Here is a 23,359-nt window from a genome sequence, read left to right as displayed (position 1 = left end):
GGGCTCACTCTTGAGGCAGCAGTCCTGGCTCCAGCAACTTGCAGACTCTCTTGGCAACCTGAAAGGAGCTGGCAGTGTTGCTGGATCTTGGGGCTCTCTTGGGGCATTGGGCTCTCTTGGTGACCCAGAAAGGGGAGAAGGAATTGCTGGGGCTGAGAGCTCTTTTAGTGACCAGTCTCCCCTCTGGTGAACTCCAGAGCTTGTCCAATAAGTGCAACAGTCCAACAGGTGGGTGGGACTAGAAAGCTGTTGCTGGGATTTCTGGGAACAAGAAAGGAAGTCTTTGCGGAGAGTGCAGACTAGCATGAGGTCAGATGCCTCATGGCTGGAGGCTGCAGGATAATCTCTCAGGGTGAGAAATCTTCAGGAGGCTTGATTCTTGTCAGAAGTTTGGTGAGTCAAGGAAAGGGGAAGCCAGGGCTTTGTGGCTTTGGGAACCCAGCTTAGGGAACAGTTTGTGAAGTCAGACTTTGTGTCAGGAAATTTATTTTGATTTGTGTGTGTGCTTTGTATTTCCTAAATATCTGTTATTTGCAACTAAGTAACTAAATTTTGTGCCACCCCAGCATCATCGAGGCGCTTTTGAAATATTATTTAACCAACTAAGTATTTTGAAGTGTATCTAAAACTAAAAACCTCAGATGGAACTAGTAATTGAATAAAAATATTTTTTCCTTTGTTCTTTACCTTTTTCAAGCCTCCAAGGGTGGTTACTGACCGGGCGGGGGGGATTTCTCTGGTGCAGAAACACATCTCAAAGGCAGCTTGGCCAAATTAACTATTAATTCCATGTGCAGGCAGACACATGGAGGGAAGATTTACTGGCAAGGGGGAGCAAAAGGGAAATGGGGATTGCTAGTCACACCAAACCCCGTTGGGAAAAACTTTCTAAAGCGGTGACTTGGTGGCCGTGATGATTACCCTACCAGAGCCTTTTTCTTAGCTTTCTGGGTTTGGAAAGTGCCCTGCCAAGTATAGCTGTGATTTTCAAACAAGTCAAGTTTGGGGCAATGTTATGATTGTAACAATTCTGTTTATATTTTACAGTTAGTCATCTGTATGGATTTGGGTTGATGGATGCTGAAGCCATGGTGCTCGAAGCAGAGAAGTGGGCCACAGTCCCTCCACAGCATGTGTGTGTTGAGAACACAGATCGGCAAATCAAGTAATACTGTTGAAAAGATTTGTTGACTTATTTACTAGGGCTGTATATGGTGGCTTGTTAACCATATTTGTGCATTTGATTTCCTGAAAACTTTCACTAAATTGATGTTTGGCTGGGAAGTGGACAGTTCTCCAGCTAGCACAGCCTTGAGGAGTCTGTTTCCCTCCATTCTTCCAGAATATTATGGGGAATGGGGAATTCTTTGCACTAATTCCAATCAATAAATATGAAAAGTGAAAAACATTCATTACAGAGGCGTAACTAGGGAAAATGGCGCCTAGGGCAAGCACTGAAATTGCGCCCCCCCCCCGCACCCCCATCCAAACATCTGACAGGCATCTTTCCGAAAACATGTCTTTTATCATAATATTAGCTCACACTGCCAAAACATTTAAAACTAGCTTTCATTTCTGAATAATGCATTTCCCCATAGAAACCTCAAATATATACTTGCATAGGTGAAAAATCAAGAGAAAATCAAGTTGAAAGGCTTGCCAGTACAAATGAACTAAAAAGAGTGGAGGGAGTTTTCCACTGCTTCTGAAGCTCTGCAGAAGTGGTTTCCCACCCCTGAATCTGCTATTCCACTACAACTCCCATCATCCACTGTCTTTTGCCATTGTGTCTGGGGATGATGGGAGTTGAAGTCCAACAACATCTGGGGAACAAAATTTGAGGACCCCTGGTCTAGACTATCGGGAAGCTCTACACACGTTTCTCAATCTTTAAAAATATTTAATTTAATGTAATTCAATTTAGTTATACTTAAAAAAAAAAAATCAAAACCACCACCCCCACTGCAATTATTTATCCCCAATGTCCGTTTCCAACACACGCCCCCTAGAACCAGGCATAGTTCAGACTTTAATTAAAAGGAACCAATTATTATTATTATTATTATTATTAATTATTTAATTTGGAAGGGAGAAAGAAGAGGGGGTGTGTGAAAAAATCTAGTTTTTAAGCTAAACACACACATCAGTGCATAACAACTGGCCCATTAATAATAAACACCAGTTACTGCTTTGGGCATCATTAATTAACAGCAGTTACAGTAATTACACAAGTTTTATGATGTGTGTGTTCCTCCTTTTACCCCACATGCTTGGATTGCTCTCTGTGTGTGAGATTTCTCTCTGTGTGTGTGTGGTTTGTCTCAGACACACACAGAGAGAAATCTCACACAGAGAGAGCAATTCAAGCATATGGGGTAAGAGGAGGAACACACACACACACACACACACACACACACAGAGCAACTCAAGCATAGGGGGGAAGAAATCTGAGAGAGAGAGAGAAAAACCACACACACACAGAGAAATCTTACACACAGAGAGCAATTCAAGCATGTGGGGTAGGAGGAAGAACACACAGCAACTCAGGCATAGAGGGAAAGAAATTGGAGAGAGAGAAATCTCACACACACAGACTAGCATTGTAGTTTCTCACACAAATAATCCTTAACGTGCACTAGAGGGGAGTGGTGGGGAGGGGGCATGTTAAAGCATATTACCTTTGGGGGTTTTAACCAAGTGGGGAAAATAGAACTGAGATAATTGTAGACCTGTATGCATATTGCCTTTCCCCACTTGTCAGAACGTGCCCTAAAATGATCAAATAGCTTGTTTAATAAAGCTACAGGCAAATTAAGAGTAAGATTTGTCTTCTGTCACATGGAAATAAATAATGCAGTGCTAAATTGGGGCAAGAGGATACCCTTTCTGCTGCAATGAGCAGTTCCCTCCCCCCGCAACTAGAAAATACTCCCCGCCTAATCCCCTCGGCTCCCCCATGGATTAACCAAAAACCAAACACACATTACCTCCAAGTGCCATGGCCCAATAAAGAACAGATTAATTTGGACACCATTTTTGTTGTGCTGGAGAGGTGGCTTTTAAAAACAAGTATCTGCCCTGAAACGACCCTTCTCATCACCTGTCTCTTAAGAATTACAAATTGCACAGAACTCTGTAAGGTGCTTCTCTCTGCAACAGAGAGCTTCTCTCTGCTTTTCACTCTGCATATCAATACAAAGTTCCCAATCAGAACTCTCTTTCACACACACACACACACACACACACACTATAGAAGGGGGGGGTGTTTAAGTGAGAGAGGCTCCCAGACAAACTCTCCTCAGAAGTCTGTTTTGCGAGTGTTACATTTCACACGGCACGCAAGTCTCTCTTCCCCTCTTCTCTGCTCCCCACCCCATACCCCACTTTTTTCAACTTTAAAATAAAAGGAAAGATTTGCTCGTTCCCCACCCCCCACTGCAACAGACGCTTTGCAGTCGGGTGCAGAGCTTTTCAATCCACACATCAATGCAAAGTTCCCAATCAGAACTCTCTTTCACTCACACAATCTGAGTCCTGCCACCCACCCCCTTCCTTGCTCACCTGACATTTTGCCCCCCTTAGACCTCACCAGATTCCCCTGAGGCATGAGAAGACCAGGGTCACTTTCCAAGCACAGAAGAGGTGTGGAAGCTTCAGCTATTTTTTCTGAGTGAAGGAGGCTGCTTCCTGGAGCTCCACCGAGTAAATGCACCAGGCCTTTCCAAGCAAGCTTTCCCGACCACGCACAGAGCTAGGGGAAAGGACAGCGGCTGTGCTACTGCTTCAAGTTCTCCTAAGACGGAAGGTGCCACACTGGTGCTGCAAAGTTAAATGAATGAATGAAAGCGGAAGGGAAGAGGACTAGGAGGGCTGCTGGAAGCAGAGAGAGAGAGGCTAGGGGAGGGGTCAGAGCCAGAGGCACGTTGCACCCAGCCTTCTGCTCTGCTGCTTGTTGCTCATGCTGTGGAAGGAGTCGGGAAGGGATCGGGAAGACTCTGGGAGTGATTAGGGCATGGCTCCACTCGCCAGAAGCCAATGGGAGAGCGCCCGCCCTGCCCGGACAGATCTCGCGACTGGTAAGTCGCGCAGGGAGGGGTGAGGGGGGCGGGGAGTGAGCGACGCCGAAGCTGCAACTTGCAAGCAGGCACTGAAAACTTTAGGTGCCCACACCGCGGCGCCGAGTGCCACCCGGAGCTGAGCAATGGGGGGGGTGCCGGGACCGGGGGAGAGGGGACTGTTCTTTGCAGACTGCTGGGGGGGGGGGAATCACACAAAAAAAATTTTTCACAAAAGACAGGGGATCGGCGCGGGCACTTTTTGGCACCCCCTGCCAAGTGGCGCCCAGGGCAAGTGCCCTGCTTGCCCCCCCTATCATTACGCCCCTGATTCATTATGTTATTCTTTGCTTCCCACCCCCTTTTTTTTCTTTTTTGGTCAATTCGCCCATCAGGATGAGGTAGTATTTATCAGGTCTAAAATTATTAAATCAAATAATAAATGCCCCACAGAGATCTAAAGAAGTCTTGGCCAAAAGTAAACTAAAGAACATTTTTGCAAAGATGAGTTGAACAATTTATAAGATTTTCTTTTGAGACCTCTTGATAGGCAAAGCCTTGGGGTAGACTAGTTTTGACTCCATCCACCTTCCTAGGCATTCCCTATTCTTAGAGGCCCTGGTGATATATTGGTTACGTGATAAGCTCACTTCATGGATAGTCATTGGATTTACATTATAAGAAAACTGTATTAGATGTTTCACAATAGCTGTGACATGAAAGTTACTGTTATCATTTGATAAAGATAATTATATAAGCCTGCCTTTCTGATATTTTTGCATAATGACAAGTATTTTTGTATAGTGATTCATACTTAGTTCATTGGTGTTGTCTTAACTATTCTAGATCTATCACTGAGGAAGTATGATTTGCATGATTGATAATGAAACCCGTGAAGGGTTTTAGGCAAGTGTATGGCAGCATGTGAACTCATTGCAGCTCTTCTCACGATCCATGAGAAGAGCTTCTGTCAGGTCTGTGGGGAGAGTGGGCTTAGCCTGCTCTGCCCACAGATGATCAAACTGCAGCCCTGGGTGGCCGGATCAGCCATCCACATGACTGCCGGCTCCGTCACAGAGCCAGTGCGGGCTGCAGGGATCGAGGGCCATGTGGCCAGGATGCCCTGCCCTGCAGGGATCTACTTGTCTACACGAGCAAAAAAATGAGCGCTCTGTTAACCTGATTTAAGGGGAGGGGGAATTAGGTGGGATAGCTGCCTTGGGAGCACCGGGCTTGCCTGTGAGCCCAGTGGTTCCCACGGTCACTGGGAAGCGGGCTAAGCTCCCTTAGCCCGCTTTCCAGTAATCCTGGGAATAGCCTCAATGTGTCATCATGTATTTGTAGGATCTAAAATGTGAGGGAAAGTAAAATAATATATAAATGATGATCTGGAATCTGTAACTATTTTTAGCTAAACTTTAATTCTTTTTACATATAGTGAAGCAAATCTTTTAGGTTGTAGTACTACTGATGTGAAGATATTGATTTCATCTAATGAACAACTAAAATAAAGCCAGCTTTGAATGGATAGTTAGGCATTTGGAATAAAGTACTGGAACATGCCTCTCAATTTCAGTATCGCCAAAGTCACATAACACATTTTTGTAGTATTCATTGGCAATCATAACTATGGTGTTGTTTTTGAAACAGAACAATACGACCAGATAATATTCGTAATGGACCAGATAATGGTGTTCGTTCAATATACAAAGCCACTGGCTGCTCAGATAATGCCAATCATCATGTGATCTACCTGGAGCATGTTGTTGTGCGCATCACTATCACACATCCCCGGCGTGGTGACCTGGCAATTTATCTGACCTCTCCTTCTGGAACAAGATCTCAGCTGCTGGCTAATAGGTACAGTAACCACATTCATGCTATAATCTAATCAGGGTTCACTTCTTAAAGAGTTAGCAATTCAAATAAAGATGAGTGGGGGGAAATCACTTGGGAATATTTATTTTGGGAAGAGGGGCGGAATGAAGGGGGATTTTTTACATCAGCTACCATTATGAATATTAACAGAGGCTAGAATAATCCTGTAATCTTTAGTGTTGGGAGCAATAGATTTTGACATTTCTTCAAATGGTGAGATCACTGGAGAATACAGAGGAACTGAATAAGAATAAGTTTAACAGGAAGACAGCTGATGGAGCAATACCTTTTAATAACAAGTACTTTTATATTTTTCCTCCCAAAATAAGGACAGAAAGTAGGATGCATCCCAGCCTGTCTGACCTGATTGCTCCAGACCAAGGAATGCGTGATAATGTCAGTCTGGAACATTTGCCTGTTTCTCCTGATCCTAAAAGGGCTTCCTCTTGATCATTTCATGAACTTTGATTATTATAAGATTGTTTTCTGGGATCAGTCCAAGCATGTGGCCCTGGAATCCTCTGACAGTCAGGGACTTTGGCTTGGCATCTAGTTCCTTGGTAATTGCATTAATCATCGAATTTTAGAGTTGTAGAAAACCGTGGAGGTCTCTGTCCAGTTCCTGACTCAATGCAGGAATCTACTACAGCAACCCGAACAGACAGCCATCCTGTCTTTGTTTGAAAACTAACAGCAAAAGAGAACCCATCACTTTGCAGACTTGCTCCACTGTCAAATTCTCTTTACAGTTTGGAAATGCCTCCTAATGTCTAGCCAGAGTTTGTTCTCTTTTAATTTCAGTCCATTTCAATAATATAATTTCAAAATAAACTTCAGTTTATACTGAACTGAGATTTATAATGTAGAACACGTAGAACATTCTAGCTGTATCAGGGCACAATGAAAAGATTTTATTGTTACGGGTGAGAGAGATACTGGCAGATCTCTTCATTTTTTGTCATAGGAATAGAGATCATTCGTGTAAACCCTTTGAAAGGCAGTATGATGCAGTCAAATAATTCTAGTTGATGTGATCCTCAGCATAACATGAACAGTGCAGGATTGGCAGTTCTGCTGCAGGGCTGTAACACAATAGTGATTTGCAAGAGGGTTGTTTCAGTACAGCTTACCTTGCACAATTTCAGGTTGTGCAGTACTTGCATTATTCCCTATTCAAGAAGTATGCAGGCTGCTGGAACAGCCCTCTTGCACAGCAGCTTCACCATGTTAAAACCCTGCAGTGGCATGGGCAGTTCTGCATTGTCTATGTTATGCTTCAGAATATGTCAGCCTCTGTTTGTAACAAGACTTCACCTATCAGATTTCAGAGTTCCTAATTTTCTACAAGCCATTGCTCCGAAAAGATGTAGATGCCTTTCTTCCTCAGACTACATAAATTTTCCTTTAGGAAATATGGAATGTCACTAAGTCATGTGCTTTAGTTTCTCCAGATTATATTTACCTGATGATTTCCTACTCCAGTGTGCTACTATCAGGACAAGCCAATTCCTATAAAGCCCCAATCAATAAGAAAAGAGCAATTGGTTGACGCTGAAGCCAGGAAGCATTAAAACATCTGGAAAATGAAAAACAGTTTGTGAAATATAAGGATCTTACCAAAAACAGAATAGTTCATAAGGGCATCAGATTACATACTGTCCACAAAATGGGAAATTCCAGGTGGTGGTGATTATAGAGTCTTAGACACAGATTGTCAACAATATGAAACAGGATACGTTTTCATTTCCAATTGGTGAAGAAAGACAATTACTTCACTTTTCTGGTGAAGAAAGACAATTACTTATCCAGTTTTTCTTTCTTGTGTTGCATTTTCATAGACTGTAAACCTTTGCTTATATGGTTTTGGGTTAGGTCATGGCTTTAAAAAAAAATTATATGAATGTAGGGCATAGTAGTACATGAGGCTACATAATGCAGCTAACGTCCTGAAGTGACACAGGTCTAGAACCAGTCAATGCTAGGATGGGAGGCCATCTGGGAATCCTGTCTATGCCATGTTCTCTAGAAAAAAGGCAGGATATAAATGAATAAACAAATAATTATATAGTGATGAGTATAAGTAACAGTTGGAAGTAATGGGGGAAGTAACGGATGCAGTGGGGAAATGGCCTCAAAATGGCAGCTCTTCCAGGGAGAGCTGGTCTACCGACTGAGGTCAGCAAGTAGACCAGCCCTCCGCTCTGGACTTAGTGCATCAGCCTGCCTCAGAGGACCAGTCTGCCGGGTAGACTGGTCCTCCGAAGACTTAGTCTGAAGTGGGCAGACACGCTAAGTCCAGAGCGGAGGGCTGGTCTAACCTCTGACCCCAATTGGTAGACCAGCTCTCCCCAGGCCTCAAAATGGCACTCAAATCACTCAAATTGATTCAAGTTGTATAGGGGTAATTCAATTCAAACTCAAATCAGGCCCTCCATTTTAGGGGCAGTTCAAATGCAGTTTGAATCACTTGAATCACCTCAATCCAAGCTCAAATTTATTTGATGCAAATCAATTTGCACATCTCTAATAAATAGCTCCTGTTGATATTCAGTTACTGCTATGTTTTCTTGGGAATCTTAGGTAAGGAACAGTATGGGTTGTTGTTGTTTTTTAAAGCCAAAGTACATAACATCTAGCACATCTCTTAAGTAAATGTGCTTGTTGACAGTCATAAATAATCCTGAAAGTTTGGTGAGGCAAGAATCATACTTGTTTTTATCTAGCAAAATATTTTCTTCTATATGTTTAAAATTCTAGCTTTAAGAAAGCTTTGTATGAATTTACTCAGGGAAGACATTAAACTGTTAGGCTAGTAATTTCCTGGATCCTGAAATTTCCTTTTAGTCTCTCTTTAGAATTAGTGTCACAATGGCCACCCTCCCTTCTTCTGTTAAGGAAGCCAATTTTAGCAATATGCTACCTATTTCATTGTTTGACAGTTTTACAGTACTGTAGTCACCATTGCCAAACATCTCAACAATATATAACGTCTTGTGCAGGAACTTGGATGTTACTTGTATTAAATCATGAGCTCTTTTCTTTTAGTTCCATAATTAACTATTGTTGTCCTGACCTAGGTATACATATATCAATATATTTAAGGGTAGCTGAAATCAAAATACAGTCATGATGTCCTCTCTTTTCAATGAATTAATTGAAAATTAATTTCCTTAATTTCATTTTGTATTGCAAGATCACCATCGATTTTTATGGACAGTTGGCTGAAAGCAGGCCTGTGAATGGCCCCAAATGTCAGATTTCTGACCTAACAACATAAGAACAGCCCTGCTGGATCAGGCCCAAGGCCCATATAGTTGTGTCCTGTCACACAGTGGCCCACCAGGTGCCACTGGGAAGCCCACAGGCAAGAGCTAAAGGCATGCCCTCGCTCCTGCTGTTACTCCCCTACAACTGGTATTCAGAGACATCCTGCCTCTGAGGCTGGAGGTAGCCTATAGCCCTCAGACTAGCAACTGTTGATGGATCTCTCCTCCATGAATGCATCCAAACCACTTTTAAAGCCATCCAGCTGTCACCACATCTTGTGGCAGAGAATTCCACAAGTTGATTAAGCTTTGTGGGAAAGTACTTCCTTTTCTTGGTCTTAAATTTCTTGGTAATCAGTTTCATGGGATGACCCCTGGTTCTAGTGTTATGCGAGCGGGGGAAGGGGATTTCTCTCTATACACTTTCTCAACACCATGCATGATTTCATAGACCTCTATCATGTCTCCCCACAGTTGTCTTTTTTCCAAACTAAAAAGCCACAGGTGTTGTAGTCTTGCCTCATAAGGAAGGTGCTCTAGGCCCCTGATCATCTCAGTTGGCCTCTTCTGCAACTTTTCCAGTTCTACAATGTCCTTCTTAAGGTATGGCGACAATAAGTGTACACAGTGTGGCCGCACCATAGTTTTGTATAAGGGCATTATAATGTTAGCAGTTTTATTTTCAGTCCCCTTCCTAATGATCCCTAGCACGGAACTGGCCTTTTAAGCAGCTACCGCACACTGAGTCAAAACTTTCAATTGACTTTCCGCTGTCCACCATAACCCCAAGATCTGGTCAGTCACTGATAGCTCAGATCCCATCGGCATATATGTGAAGTTAGGGGTTTTCGTCCCAATGTGCATCACTTTACACTTGCCAACACTGAACCGCATTTGCCATTTTGTCGCCCACTCCCCCAGTTTGGAGAGATCCTTTCTGAGCTCCTCACACAATCTATTTTGGATTTCACTACCCTAAATAGTTTGGTGTCATCTGCAAATGTGGCCACCTCGCTGCTTGTCTGTTGACCTGACCCAGCATACATGAAAGTGGCACTGTTGGGAGGGACTGACATGACCTGGGGGTCCTACTCAGGATCCAAGAAGAAAAACTAGGTGCCTGAATGGCCCAGCTGATTCTGGGACTGCCTGGGCTACTCAGGCACCTAGATGGACAAAGAAACTAAATAAAGAAACAAATTCACTTTACAAAGGAAGCCTCTGGTTACATGCTGCCTCTGAAGTGCCTCCCACCTAGTTTATTTGTTTGTCAAAAGTGAATACTATTACTAATAAATAACAATGAGAAAGAACTCTGAGCCAGAGTGGTACAGTGGTTAGTGTGCTGAACTAGACAATGGATATCAAGTTCAAATCCCCATTCAACCATGAAGCCCACTGATTGACTTTGGGACAGTCACAGCCTCTCAGCATTACCTTCCTCATAGGGCTGTGGGAGGATGAATGTATTCATATGCACCACTCTGGGTTTCTTGGAGGAAGCACAGACTATACATGTAAAAGTAAATAAATCTATATAAGACACAGGTAAAGCAGAGACCAGCTACAAGAGTGGAGAACAAATGCATTCTGAAGTTACATGGACAGCTCTGCCTCCCTATTTAAAAATGCATACATAAATACATTTTTAAAAACACATTTTTCAATTATGCTTGCTACAGCTATGAACTATCTCCTGCAACTTAGAGAACACCATGGAAGCAAAGATGCATGGGGACACCCACTCCCTACTCCATGTCTGCTGAATAACTGGGTGCCATTCTCTGCCCACCTTGAGTGCCATCCATGTATCCTGAGTGCCTATCCTTTTTTGCAGAGAGAGAGAGAGGTCACTTCCTTAGTCCTTGCCCATGAACCATAACCCCCAGTGAGCATATTAATGTTACAGCTACTGGCCACAATTCACAGAAAAACCTGCTTAGCTCTCTGCATAGCAAATTGATTTTTAAAATAGTTTTCCTTCCAACAGATTCAATTATTTCTCTACACCACACTCACATGGAAAGCCACCTGCAATTATTTGAAAAGCACTCAGAAATCCATGCATATACCCTAAAAGAACATTCTGGCTTCTTATGCCAATTTCTAATCTCATTATTCCAGTCTCACAGTTTGCAGCTCCTTCCAGTGTTTTATGGCAAGGGAATGGGCCATAGTGCTTTGCATACAGATCACGTCAGAGAGCAAGGGAGAGAAACAGAGGTTGCATTACTCCCCTCTACACAAACACAAACAAAGAGGCCAGCAAAAGATCAGACTTAGCAACAACCAGACAGCCTACCTGATCTCCAACCAAAATGGTGATTGAATTCTGAGTAGCTAAAGAAAAAGTCTTCTCCACATCTGGGCATTCAGATCGGTTGCCTGAGGGGTTAGTCAGCCTAGTCCCTCTCTGATTGGTTTATTGGGCGGTCCTAGGACTGCCCACTTTGGCAAAACAAGTGAGCATGCTTATTGTCTCCTGCCTTATTAATATTAATATTTTAAAAGACTGGGGGCTTTTCATTTGTCTGGGGCTACCATTGCCCACCTCACAGTTCTTAAAGCATGAGCAGGCTACAGGCAAGAGCAGAGGGAGGCAGTAGGCACCCAAAATGGAGGCAGACAACATGACTGACTGAGAAATTTAAGGTGAGAGCTGCCTATAGATAAGATCCGCCCCATTAACAAAGCTATTTACAGCTTGGTTTAAAGAGACACTATTCCATGTATATGTGGTCAGCTAGCAATTTATTATTTCTTACTAAAATACGTACTAAAATAATAAAATATATGAAGATATAAAGTAAAGTAAAGTTGTGCCCTCGAGCTGGTGTCAACTCCTGGCGACCATAGAGCCCTGTGGTTTTCTTTGACAGAATACAGTAGGGGTTTACCATTGCCATCTCCCGCGCAGTATGAGATTATGCCTTTCAGCATCTTCCTATATTGCTGCTACTGCCCGATATAGGTGGCAACCTCTTGCTCGCTAAGCAAGTTACTTCCCTGCTGTGCCATTAGGTGGCTACATATGAAGATAGACATTAAATAAAATATTATTCTCTCTCCTTGTGCCTGAAACCAATTACTAAATCAAAAGATATGTAGCTGGACAAGTCAAGGCTTAAAAAAAAATAACCCTTCTAATAAAGATCTATAATTTGAGTTCTGCAATGGATTATTGCCAAGTCAGACCACTGGACAACATTCTCTATGATGCCTTCTAGAATGGTGCTCTTGAGAGCTAGTGAAGTATAACTACTCAGAGAAAAGCATTCCATGAGAAATTCGTTTTAAGCATCATCACAAGCATCTTTTACTTCCACTGCTAATGGTTAAAAAGTTGAAGCAAAAGTAGGAATAAATTAGAGAAATAAACAGCAAAGATCCCCTGGTATCTGTACAGGGCCTAGTGTTAACATATTTGGGGTCTAAATTAGTAAGTAGTGAGTAGGGATGTGTGAATCGATTCAGGTATGCACATGGCTGCTGCACATGCATGGCAGCCATTTGTGTGATCATGGTGTTGCTGACCACACAAATAGCCGCCACACATGCACGGCTGCCATGTGCATGCTGCCAGCCACGTGCAGTCTTTTGGGAAGGACTGCGCTGTGAGCAGAACAGCGGCAGAGCAGGTAAGGAACTGCATGCCCCATTCATAAAGCTACTGCTCTCTGCCCCCCTCCCCACCTACAACTGCCCGAAATGATTCAGGCACATCCCTAATAGAAAAATTACTATAATCTATTAACTCCGACATTTAGCCATACATCTACATGTTTGGAGACTCTGTACCTCTGAGTACTAGATGCTGGGAACAAACAGAAGGGGTGAACAATCACCAACATACAATCCTCCTCCTGAGCTTCTGAAGGGCATCCAGTTAGTCACTGCTAGAAACAATGTACTGGAGCTGAAGGACCTTTGATTTGACCCAGCATGGCAGTTGTTCTGATCCTAACGTTTTCCATTGTAAATGTCACTTCTTTGCTGTTTGAATTTATAGCCCAATTATTAGTTTCAACTGAGTGACTGAACGCCCTTGACCTGTGACTGAAATTGCACATTTTATCCCAGTAACGGGCATAATGCATTCTTCTCACCTTCAGCTTGCTATTTTCAGGAGCTGCTCACTTTGTCCTGTTCTCTTCTGTTTTTTAAAGTAGAAATATGCTTCTGTCTTCTAAAAAGAATTCTCTCCATTTCTAATTCTGTTCCCCTCTCTTTTGCCATCAACTTCTGAACTGGATGTTGACAGACCCCCCCAAAAGGCTCTGAGTGTTTCTATTGATATAATTGACAGAAACAAGTCCTGTTGCAATGCATTAGCATCATTGCAGGCAAGCACTCAGTAAATGAAAAATAAATAGGTTCTATAGCACTGGGAATCTGTTTCTGGAGACTAGGAAGCAGCATGAGAAAGTAAAGTAGGAAAAACATTTACTTTTGTTTCTTTCAAGCTGCATATCAGTGTGGAATAGACACATGTTTCTGAGGAGAATAAATATTCTCCACTGTGCAGGGCACCAGTATTTCTAAAACCTATATTGCATGTTGGACAAAGTGCAAAATAGTCTATATCAGTGACAAAAAATATTCAGTCCACATGATGCACACGACAGTGTAGATGTTTCTGATCATCCAGCAAACCAGCCCCAGTGGTGTTACATAAGAGTGCAGTTGCGCAACTTCTTAAAAAGTATGACCATGCTTGTGCAGTATTACTTACATTGGAAACAATATAAGTTCCACTGCACAAGTGTGGGTGCATTGTTGGAAGTAGTTGCACAATTAAACTCTTGCACAACATTGCTGGGGCTAGCTTTGATGTGTGCAGCACCTCCGGCCAATTTGGAACACTGGCATTGCCTTGAGCATCATGTTTAACTTTCATGTTTAACATAGGCCAGTTCCCACACAATGCAAAAACTATTGAATTATTTTATTTAATAATCCAACCATCCCAAAAGTGTCCAAAGAAATATTACAAAATCAAGAGGCATAAGTGGACTTTGAGAATCTTAATACAGTTTCCTTAAACTAGATTAGAATTGTGGTCGAAGATGTGATAGACGTTTAAGAACCCACTTTGGAAAACTAGAGATGGGTGAATTATACTCAGCTTGCCTCAGATTAACTCAGAGATGGTCCAGTTTCTTTCCTCCTGTTGGGATATGCAACAGCTGCAGCCTAATTTGCTGAGTATAGTTTGCATGTAATCTTCTATGAAGCCAGAGGGGGCACTTTAGCTTCCTCAGTACCGGAGGGCGAGCTAGGAGTTTCTGTTCTCCTTCCTGTTTGTCCCTGTGTGAGTCAGAAGAAGTTCTGTACTGACCTCTAAGTGTTTGTCACACAGGTAAAGTTCTCTTAAACCTTGCACTAGCGTTTGTTTTGAAAACCTCGTGGACAGCTCACATTCTGCAAACACCTACCTCCCCTCAAATAGGAAGAAATCTTTTTTTTCCCCTGAGCCCATCCAAGGAGACTGAGAGAGTGACCCACCATCAGCCTGTCCACAAAAAGCACATTAAATATACCCTTACCCTCCTTTTAATTATTTATTCCAGTTGGTGGTGGATACAGCACCAGCACCACATGAAGAGGAAGGATAGTGTTGCCCTGGGATTATGGTACCATATGGGGAGTGTGAAGGTTTGTTTTCCTGAGACAGGCAAGGGGTGGAGAGGAAAACCAGCCTCTGCACTCCCCATATGTTGCTAAAGGAAAAAATCTTCCTCCTCACTGTGCACTGAAACTGCTGCTACACCCACCACTTGCAGAATCAGTAAAGGGGAGAGAGCGTTTTGAGAGGGTGATTTGAGGGGAAGGCAGATAGAAAGAGTGTCTGCCTGGCAAACATCTCTAAAGTCAGGCTCAGAGAATAACTTGGTGGGCTTTAGAGACTAGCTAGTAATTTTCACAGGGTCTTTCAAATCCCTTAACGTTCTTCTTCAAGTTTGAGCATGGAAATTTTCACTGGTTTCTCAAGGGAGAATTGAAGCTGTCCTTCCTAGAGCACAGTAAAACTGACAAAGTAAATGGATGGAACAGTAAAATAGGGATTTAAGTCACCTATTGATTATTCATTTCATAGGAAGCTGCCCTGTACTAAGTCTGACCACTGGCAGCAGCTCCCCAAGGTTTCATGCAAGAGTTTCTATCAGTCCTACCAGGAGATGCCAGGGAGTGAAATTGGGGCCTTCTGTATGCAAGTATGCAGATGCTCTTCCACTGAGCTCTGATCCCATCCCCTAAGCAGCAGATAGTGCTCAAATGTAGCAGCTCCTACAAATGTAAACCACAAAGAACCCTGCTTAGCAAATGCAACAATTCATGCTTGCTACCAGCTCTCCATAGATCAATTTACTATGGTCATATATCTATTTTATCACATGTGAGTATATTGATGAGCTGTGGGAAACATTGAAGCTCTTCATACAATCCATGTGAAGAGCTTTGGGTGGATCTGTGGGGAAAGTGGGTTTTCCTGACCCTCCCCACAGACAAACTCCTACCTGTCACTGGGCGGGCAGATCACCCACCTAGACGAACAGCAGGTCTCCTATGGGCCGCCCACGACTCGCTCAGCTGTTCCAGGGGTCAAGCTCAGGGAAGCGCTGCTGTTTAGGCCCAAGTGTGCCAGCTGCAGCTGCGAGCTGACATGATTAAAAAACTGAGGGTAACCTCATTTAAGAGGGTGGCTATTTAGGTAGGCTTTCTGTCGTGGAGTCACCAGGCTTGCCCTCGAGCCCGGTGGTTCTCACAAGCATGCAAAAACCTGTGAGAATAGCTTCAATATCTTCTAGAAACATGCTTATCTACAAATGTATTATATAGATTCACCCTGAATTCACCCAAGTAGGTGGAAAGATTTAAGCATTCTAGTTGATAAAACACTGGATATGTATCAACAGAGGCATTCCAAGAGCCAATGCTGTTTTTAAGCTACATTAATTTTTATTTTATTTTATCCGTTGCATTTTAATACCACCTTTCTAACTTGGCAAAGGCACCCAAAGTGGTTTACAATATTAAAGAACAAAGAAATTACGTAAGATTAAAAGCATTGTTTTCTCAGGGTGTTGGTCTTTTCAGGAACCAATATTTCTTAATATCAGTAACATCCAACAGAACATACTCGGGAAACTGATCAGTAAGAACTGGTAAGACAAAAATTCACATAGCTTAATACAGATGCTTACAAACAGGGTGGGTGGACTGAGGACAGCTGTAGCTCAGTGATAGAGCATCTGCTTTACATGCAGAAGGTCCCAGGTTCAATCCCTGGCACCTTCAGGTAGGGCTAGGAAGGACTCTTGTCTGCAACCTTGGAAAGCATTGCCTGTTACATGGACCAATGATCTGATGTGGTATAAGGCAGCTTCCTATGTTCCTTTGTAACTTTTAGAAAGATCAGGATTGAAGATGACAGGAGGGGGAAAAGAGGTAAGATGAAGGGAACATGGTACTTTTAGGTTTTTTTGGGGGGGACTAATGAAAACACACATGTCTTGGTGTTTGACTAATGAAAACACCCATCTTTCGAGTGTTTTGAAAAGATATAATAATAACTGAACATTTTAAAGACTCGTCATAAATTCTCAGATTCTGGAAAAGGTAGCTTTGCTGGCAGTCTTTCTTTTGCTCTTGTTTCTTGTTGTCCATGATGTTTTATGATCGGATTTGGGCATTCAGAAAACAACAGTTTTACATGCTGTATAAAATTAGCTTTTAGGATTTTCTCAGACTAATATTCTAGAGCAGGGGTTCTGAACCTCGGGTCCTCATATGATGGACTACAGCTCCCATCATCTCCAGCTCCCATTATCCCCATCCCTTACAAGCCCTCAGGGCCATATTTTTGCATGGGACAGAGGGCTTCCTGGAGAAGAGAAGATGATTGAAAAATGTCACTTCACTGGTGTATTTCATCTGGAAGTGTTGCTGCTATGCTCCTTTTGCTTCACCAGTACTTAATTCTTCTGTATGTCAGCCACTATTTCCATCTTGTACCTCACTTGTCAAACACATCAAGACCACTTGCATGAGAGGTAGTTAATTTAGGAGGAACTAGACTACATTTTAAGCAATAATTTCTGTACTAAAGCAGAACTAGTCCTCCCTGGATTCCTGCAGTTAGTCAATTCATATATTGCTGACTGCTAATGGAGCATATGAACAGGGCACAAAGCTCCACGAGCTCCTGTTAAGGGTGAGAGGACATTCAGGGATGTTGAGAGAGATCACAAGGCATGCCCAAAAATGTTAGTTGTTGGGACTAAAGCCAAGACTTCTCTCCAGAACTAAAAACCACCCCTGAAGAAGCAAAAGAGCACATACTCTTTGCTGCCATGAAATGCTTGAACGAAGGCTCCAAAAACAGTTTGTTCTTCTCCTATCAGTCAACACGGTACAGCCAATAACAATGGAAGTTTGAGGGGAGAAGAGTGAAAGAAATAATTGGGAAGAGGGAGGGGACGAACAAGCAAGCAAAACTATTGACAGTTGGTGAAGCTGGTGTTATACAAGACATAGGCTATATAAAGAGTGGGAGAAAATGCCACCACAAAAAAAGAAAGAACATCCTAAAAACAAAAAGAAACAAACCTTAACAAAAAGAAAAGAAGAAAAAATATGGTAAAAGCAACAAAATATACTATACCAAACAAGCAAACTGTTCTGACAGGATCCTCCCAGTCCTACATGTCACTGTCCTACTGCCCATCAATGCCCTATGCTTTCCCTTCCTCACCAATGTAACACTTGAGATTTCAGATCTGATGTGACATTTTTTACCAAGTTTCTATTTGTATCTATATAATACAAAATATATGGTAGTAAGAATTCATATACATTTTATTTTCTTGTGTTTATAAGTGTTAAATTGTTATTGCTTTCTTTAAAAGGTTGTTTGACCATTCCATGGAAGGGTTTAAAAACTGGGAGTTCATGACTACTCATTGCTGGGGAGAAAAAGCAGCTGGTGACTGGATCTTGGAAATTTATGATACTCCATCACAGCTGAGAAATGTCAAGACTCCAGGTATGAATCCCATTGATAAACATCCAAGCTGGACTCCTCCTCCTCCTCCTCCTCCTCCTCTTCTTCTTCACAATTTCACTGCCATGTACCTGCTTTATCTGAGGTGTCATAGAAGTATAAATGGATTCCTCATAGGTTTTTGGTAGAGTTCACTCGAATGTAAGTGTTTAAGTTTTGATGGTTAGGGCATGGGGTTTATTTTTGATTATAATGATTCTGGATATATTTGAATCTTCTCAACCTTTGTTTATTTTCAGTGGGTTTGGAAAATAGTGACAGTTCTTTTATGTACTGTTTTACCTCCCAGCTGCTCAGAGTACACTCTCAGAGTACACTGAGAGTGAGCCTCTCAGCAATTAGATCATATTTTATCCATACAGAAGTTGGGGCAGCAGAAGTAGACTCCTGTCTCATTACTTCCTGGCATAAGTTCACAATCTTCCACAAAAAGTGGTACTTAAGAAGTGGTGCTGGAGCTCAAATGTAGGAAAGCCAGGTTCAAATCTTTGTGTTTAAATTTTGATGGTTAGGGCATGGGGTTTATTTTTTTATTATGATGATTCTGGATATAGTTGAATCTTCTTATCAATCTAACATATTTTATTGGGATGCTGTGAATATAAAACATTCCACAGCAGGAGGGTAAGATGCAAATATAATTAATAGCTAAGATATTAAACACAGATATGACAAGTTAAAATATTGATTGATTGATTGATTGATTGTTAAATTTATACCCCACCTTTCATTAAGAAAATCCCAAGGTGGCTAAATCAATGCATATACTATAAGATATTAACAAGCTTTTTTTTTTTAGCACCACATTTGTTGTGGGCCAGCTTTTATTGATTTATAGCTTTTAAGGCAACTGTTGTTCAGGTTTTAGGACTGAATCTGACAGGGCTTGCGATATTCTCATTACTAACAATTTTGCTCTGAATACCATAAGTACAGGGAACATTCATCGACTCATTAAAAAGCGAAGTCAAGCCAAACAATCCCATGTGTTTTATGCATGTTTAATAGCAGAGATTTATTTATTTATTTATTTATTTATTTATTTATTTATTTATTTATTTATTTATTTATTTTAAAAAACCCACAAATGAACAAACACTGAATTGAAGAATCCATTAGATAAATAGTGTAAAAATTAGCTAACTTATGGATAACCATAGTATGGTTGAGAGAGAGGCACAGCTCACAGCTGAAGATTTATTTATTTTTCCCCCAAATTGCAGCCAGAGACAAATACTCAATATTCAACTCTGGAATCTTCTCCCACATCCTGCTATAAATTAATGTCCCCTTATGATGATATGTCATAATCATGTTGTCACCCAAACTACAAGTATGCTTTACTAGGAGGTGAGGCCTGAAGTTCACCAGGCAAAGTCAGTTTGTGTTGATCACACTTATACGAAAGTTGAAGAAATTAAACATATGTAATATAATCTTTTATTAATGTGCTTGCAAAAGTGGATTAAAAGAACAGTTTTACATTTATAGGCTCTCAATTTCAAACATTATTTATTATTCAATAATCATACATAGTAAATTTGAATAAAAGGAAATGTGAATCTGAAAAAGATCTTCCGCTTCTCTTGGGCATGATGTTGATTTTGAATTATTGAACTGAATATTGAGTGTAAAAATATGTTAAGAACAATAACAGTTAACCTATGATGATGATGATGCAAAATTTGGTATCAATAGGTAATCATATGACTTTATTTTGCCCAAACTCTTCAAAATATATAATAGATGATGTATCTACCAAGTTACATTTTACCTCTCCCAGACCAGGATTTATTATGGACCAGGATGCTAGTATATAACAGACTTAAAATGAAGTGCAGATACACAATGGCATGGGGTTTAATATAATATGCATTTGAATTTCTGGATGGTCAGTGGAAGCTTTCAACATAAGCCCTATTAGGAAGAGATCATGTATTTTCAAAATAAAAAGAAACATCTTTACATATTTGAGATTCGTCTCAAAGAGAGATTATGTACTTAATGGCATATAATACACTTTATGATACTTCTTCCATTGATTTCCTTGGATCCCAGTTTAAACACTCCTACTAACTGAGCATAGAGTTATAAAGTGGTGAAAGGCTTCACTTTTATAAAGTGGTCATTCTCTATTTAGCAGGTGCAGAGCAGCTGGTCTTATCCAGCCTCAGCACAGCATCCCTTTGGTGGCTGTTGCTGGTGTCTATCTTATGTTTCTGTTTAGATTGTGAGCCCTTTGGGGACAGGGATCCATCTTATTTATTTATTATGTATTTCTCTATGTAAACCACTTTGGGAACTTTTGTCAAAAAGTGGCATATAAATCTTCGTTGTCAAAGTAAAACACATGCAGATCCCTTTGAAATCATGTCATGAGTATTTATTTGCATGTAAGTGTTTTAGGACTTGGATATTAGACTGCAGTTTATAACATATTACATGAGTGAGTGTCAATATTTGTCTAGTTTTCAAATGCCTGATAGGTAAAAAGAACTAATTTCCCTCTAAGTCAAGAAATTTGTTAGCAGTGTTCTCAAACCCATGATTTGCTTGCTCACAAATGTTGCCCCTAAACAAAGAAAGTTTTATTCTTTCCCTCCAATCACATTTACATTTTATTTATTTCTAATATTTATGAATTATTTAGAATTATGTATTGCAGTGCCCCATTAGTTTCTCTGTCTCTCATGCTATCCATATTAAAATATCAAATGTTCTAATTTAAATATTATTAAAATGTCAAGTGTTATATCCATATTTTTTAAAAAGCAAGTGTTTGCACTTAGGAGTGATATAATTGCTTCTATTGGTACTACTACTACTACTACTATTATTATTAGTCAAAACTGTAATTTAATTTTCAGGGTTCTAAAAATATGCATTAAAAGACTACAAGGAACAAAAATTAAAGTATTTTCCAAATCTCTTGTTTTAAACATATTTCTCGTAGGTAAATTGAAAGAGTGGTCCTTAGTACTTTATGGAACCTCCATTCAACCTTATTCCCAAAGAAATGATTTTCCAAGAGCGGAACGGGTGCGTTCAAGTCCAATAGAAGAACCTACAGAAGATTATGGGCTAGATGACTATGCAGGTAACATTAAGCTTTATCTTTTGAATGTGTCCACCATAGTCACATGCCTGTGCTGACAAGCAGGCACTAGAAAGTCTGAGGTCATTAGTAGGGAGCAGGGTGGTTCCTCAGGGGATGAAGTCTCAGGGATTGCAGCCTCTGGGTCTCTTGGCTTACAGTTCAGGCTCTGGCCCAATAGGTCTGAGTTGAGCACTTCCACAGCTCGTGTCACTGGTGCCCCCCCCCCCCAATATCTGGTTGGCTCCTCTTCATCTGGATCAGTCCAAGCTGCTGCTCAGGTGGGGGCCAAGATAATAGCTGCAGTTCAGCATGTTTTCCTCAGGGTCCTTACATTCTTCACTTATTTCCAGTTTTGACTTATCAGATTCCAGTTCAAATACATGATGAAGTGATTCATCTCAAATAACTTCTAACAATCACTGAGTAGTAGACAGACAGCTGTTTTCCCCTCCTTTGATAACAGGTCCGTGCAATGTAGAGTGCAGTAAAATAGGATGTGGTGGGCCAGGACCAGACCATTGCAATGACTGTCTACACTACTACTACAAATCTAAAAACAACACACGGTAAGAAGAGAAATTTGTGTATTATCTATCACACCCACACCCACAACAATTATTACAATATGCCTAGCATATTTATCTTACTTGTCAAGCCTGCTTGAGGTTGAGCAGAAGTCTTATTTAGAAAATTCTTACTAGAACTCCCCGTGTTCAAGATCAGTTCTTCTACCCAGGCCACACAGAGGCCCATTGGGCATGCGTGGTGGCCTCCAAAATAACTGGTGCGATGGAGGGCAAGCCCAGAATGGTCCAAAGACCACCCATACAGGATGATTTTGGCAGTAATGGAGGCCGGCAGGGGGAGGGAGAACCTCCGGAGACCATCCCCCCACCCCACAGCCTCAGATAAGCCCCCTGGAGGGAATACTTTTTTTTCCAAACTAGGGGGGTTTGGTTTGGCTTCAAGTTGTCGAACTGAACCTGTTCAATGTCAGACAGGTTCAGTTCTGAACCTGTTCACACATCCCTAGTGGCCATGGCCAGGACCCAAGCACCAGCTGCAGTTTCTCCTTGATAAAGTGGATCTGGTTATACCTTAATCATGTTGCATTTGGATTATTGCAACACTTTCCATGCAGCTGCCTGTGGAAAGGGTTTGGGAGCTTCAGCTAGTACAAAATGCTGCTGCCAGGTTAGTATCTGGCTGTACAACTGTAGTCTGCTTTCTCTACCCAAGACTTTGGGCCATGAGAGGACCCTGGTAATCTCTTTAGTATATTTCCTCTGCTTCTGTTTTTATTGTTTTCTGTTTTTTAATGGTTTGCTGATTTATATGTTTTAATTGTTGGAGGCTGCCTTGTGACAGCCATACATACATATATAAAGCAGATTTAGTACCGGGAAGTTGATTGTGGAGCAGTAGTGTGGGAGAGGGTGCTTTTTTGCTCCACACATAGTTGCTTTTCCCACCCATGGACTTTCAAATGTATATTTGCCCTTACATATATGCACTTGAAACTTGGGGAAGGGTGAGCCACTTGGGGAAAATATTTTGAAGTGGAGAAATTGGTGGGACAGGTTTAAGCACACCACCTACCCATTTCTTCCTTAATAGCTATCCCTCCTAAAGAGGTTGTATTTGACTTTATTTGATTTTGTTTGTTTAAAAACCCTGCTGAACTAGGTAAAAGTTGCTTAAGATAAAGGAGATAGTTGTGCTTCACATCACAACAAGGTTTCTAGGAGAGGAATTCTATAGAAGTGTTGCTTTGTTTTAAGAGGGTGTTGCTTTGTTTGTTTTCATGATTACCATGTAGACAAATTTATATTTTGCTGAGTGATGGATGCTAGAAGTGGGTTTGGAATCAAGAAGTGGGCATAGGAATCCATTTGACACCAACTAGGAGACCTTGGTTTGCATCTCCTCTGGCTGTAGTTGTACATCCATAGAAAACTCTGCATCATATTTGGAAAGTCACTGTTATGGTGTCCTTTAT

General features: G+C 41.4%; 1 protein-coding gene and 1 non-coding gene across 5 annotated transcripts in view; both read left to right on the top strand.

Moving 5' to 3' along the window:
* Positions 1 to 23,359, top strand: part of PCSK5 (proprotein convertase subtilisin/kexin type 5) — a 440,322-nt gene that overhangs the window by 301,304 nt on the left and 115,659 nt on the right. For 3 of the 4 annotated variants that reach the window (XM_053294459.1, XM_053294457.1, XM_053294458.1), the window contains exons 11-15: positions 1,048 to 1,165; positions 5,706 to 5,915; positions 18,109 to 18,245; positions 21,217 to 21,360; positions 21,824 to 21,926. In XM_053294459.1, the coding sequence (XP_053150434.1) occupies positions 1,048 to 1,165; positions 5,706 to 5,915; positions 18,109 to 18,245; positions 21,217 to 21,360; positions 21,824 to 21,926 (712 nt within the window). Of the gene's footprint in view, positions 1 to 1,047; positions 1,166 to 5,705; positions 5,916 to 6,262; positions 6,494 to 18,108; positions 18,246 to 21,216; positions 21,361 to 21,823; positions 21,927 to 23,359 lie in introns of those variants that run through there. The other variant, XR_008315836.1, reaches the window with a different exon arrangement.
* TRNAV-UAC (transfer RNA valine (anticodon UAC)) lies at positions 16,426 to 16,498 on the top strand. Its single transcript has one exon. It is a non-coding gene; the product is annotated as a tRNA-Val (tRNA).

The sequence above is a fragment of the Hemicordylus capensis genome, chromosome 2 (genome assembly GCF_027244095.1).
Source record: "Hemicordylus capensis ecotype Gifberg chromosome 2, rHemCap1.1.pri, whole genome shotgun sequence".
Lineage (NCBI taxonomy): Eukaryota > Metazoa > Chordata > Lepidosauria > Squamata > Cordylidae > Hemicordylus > Hemicordylus capensis.
This window is presented reverse-complemented; position numbering and strand designations above follow the sequence as displayed.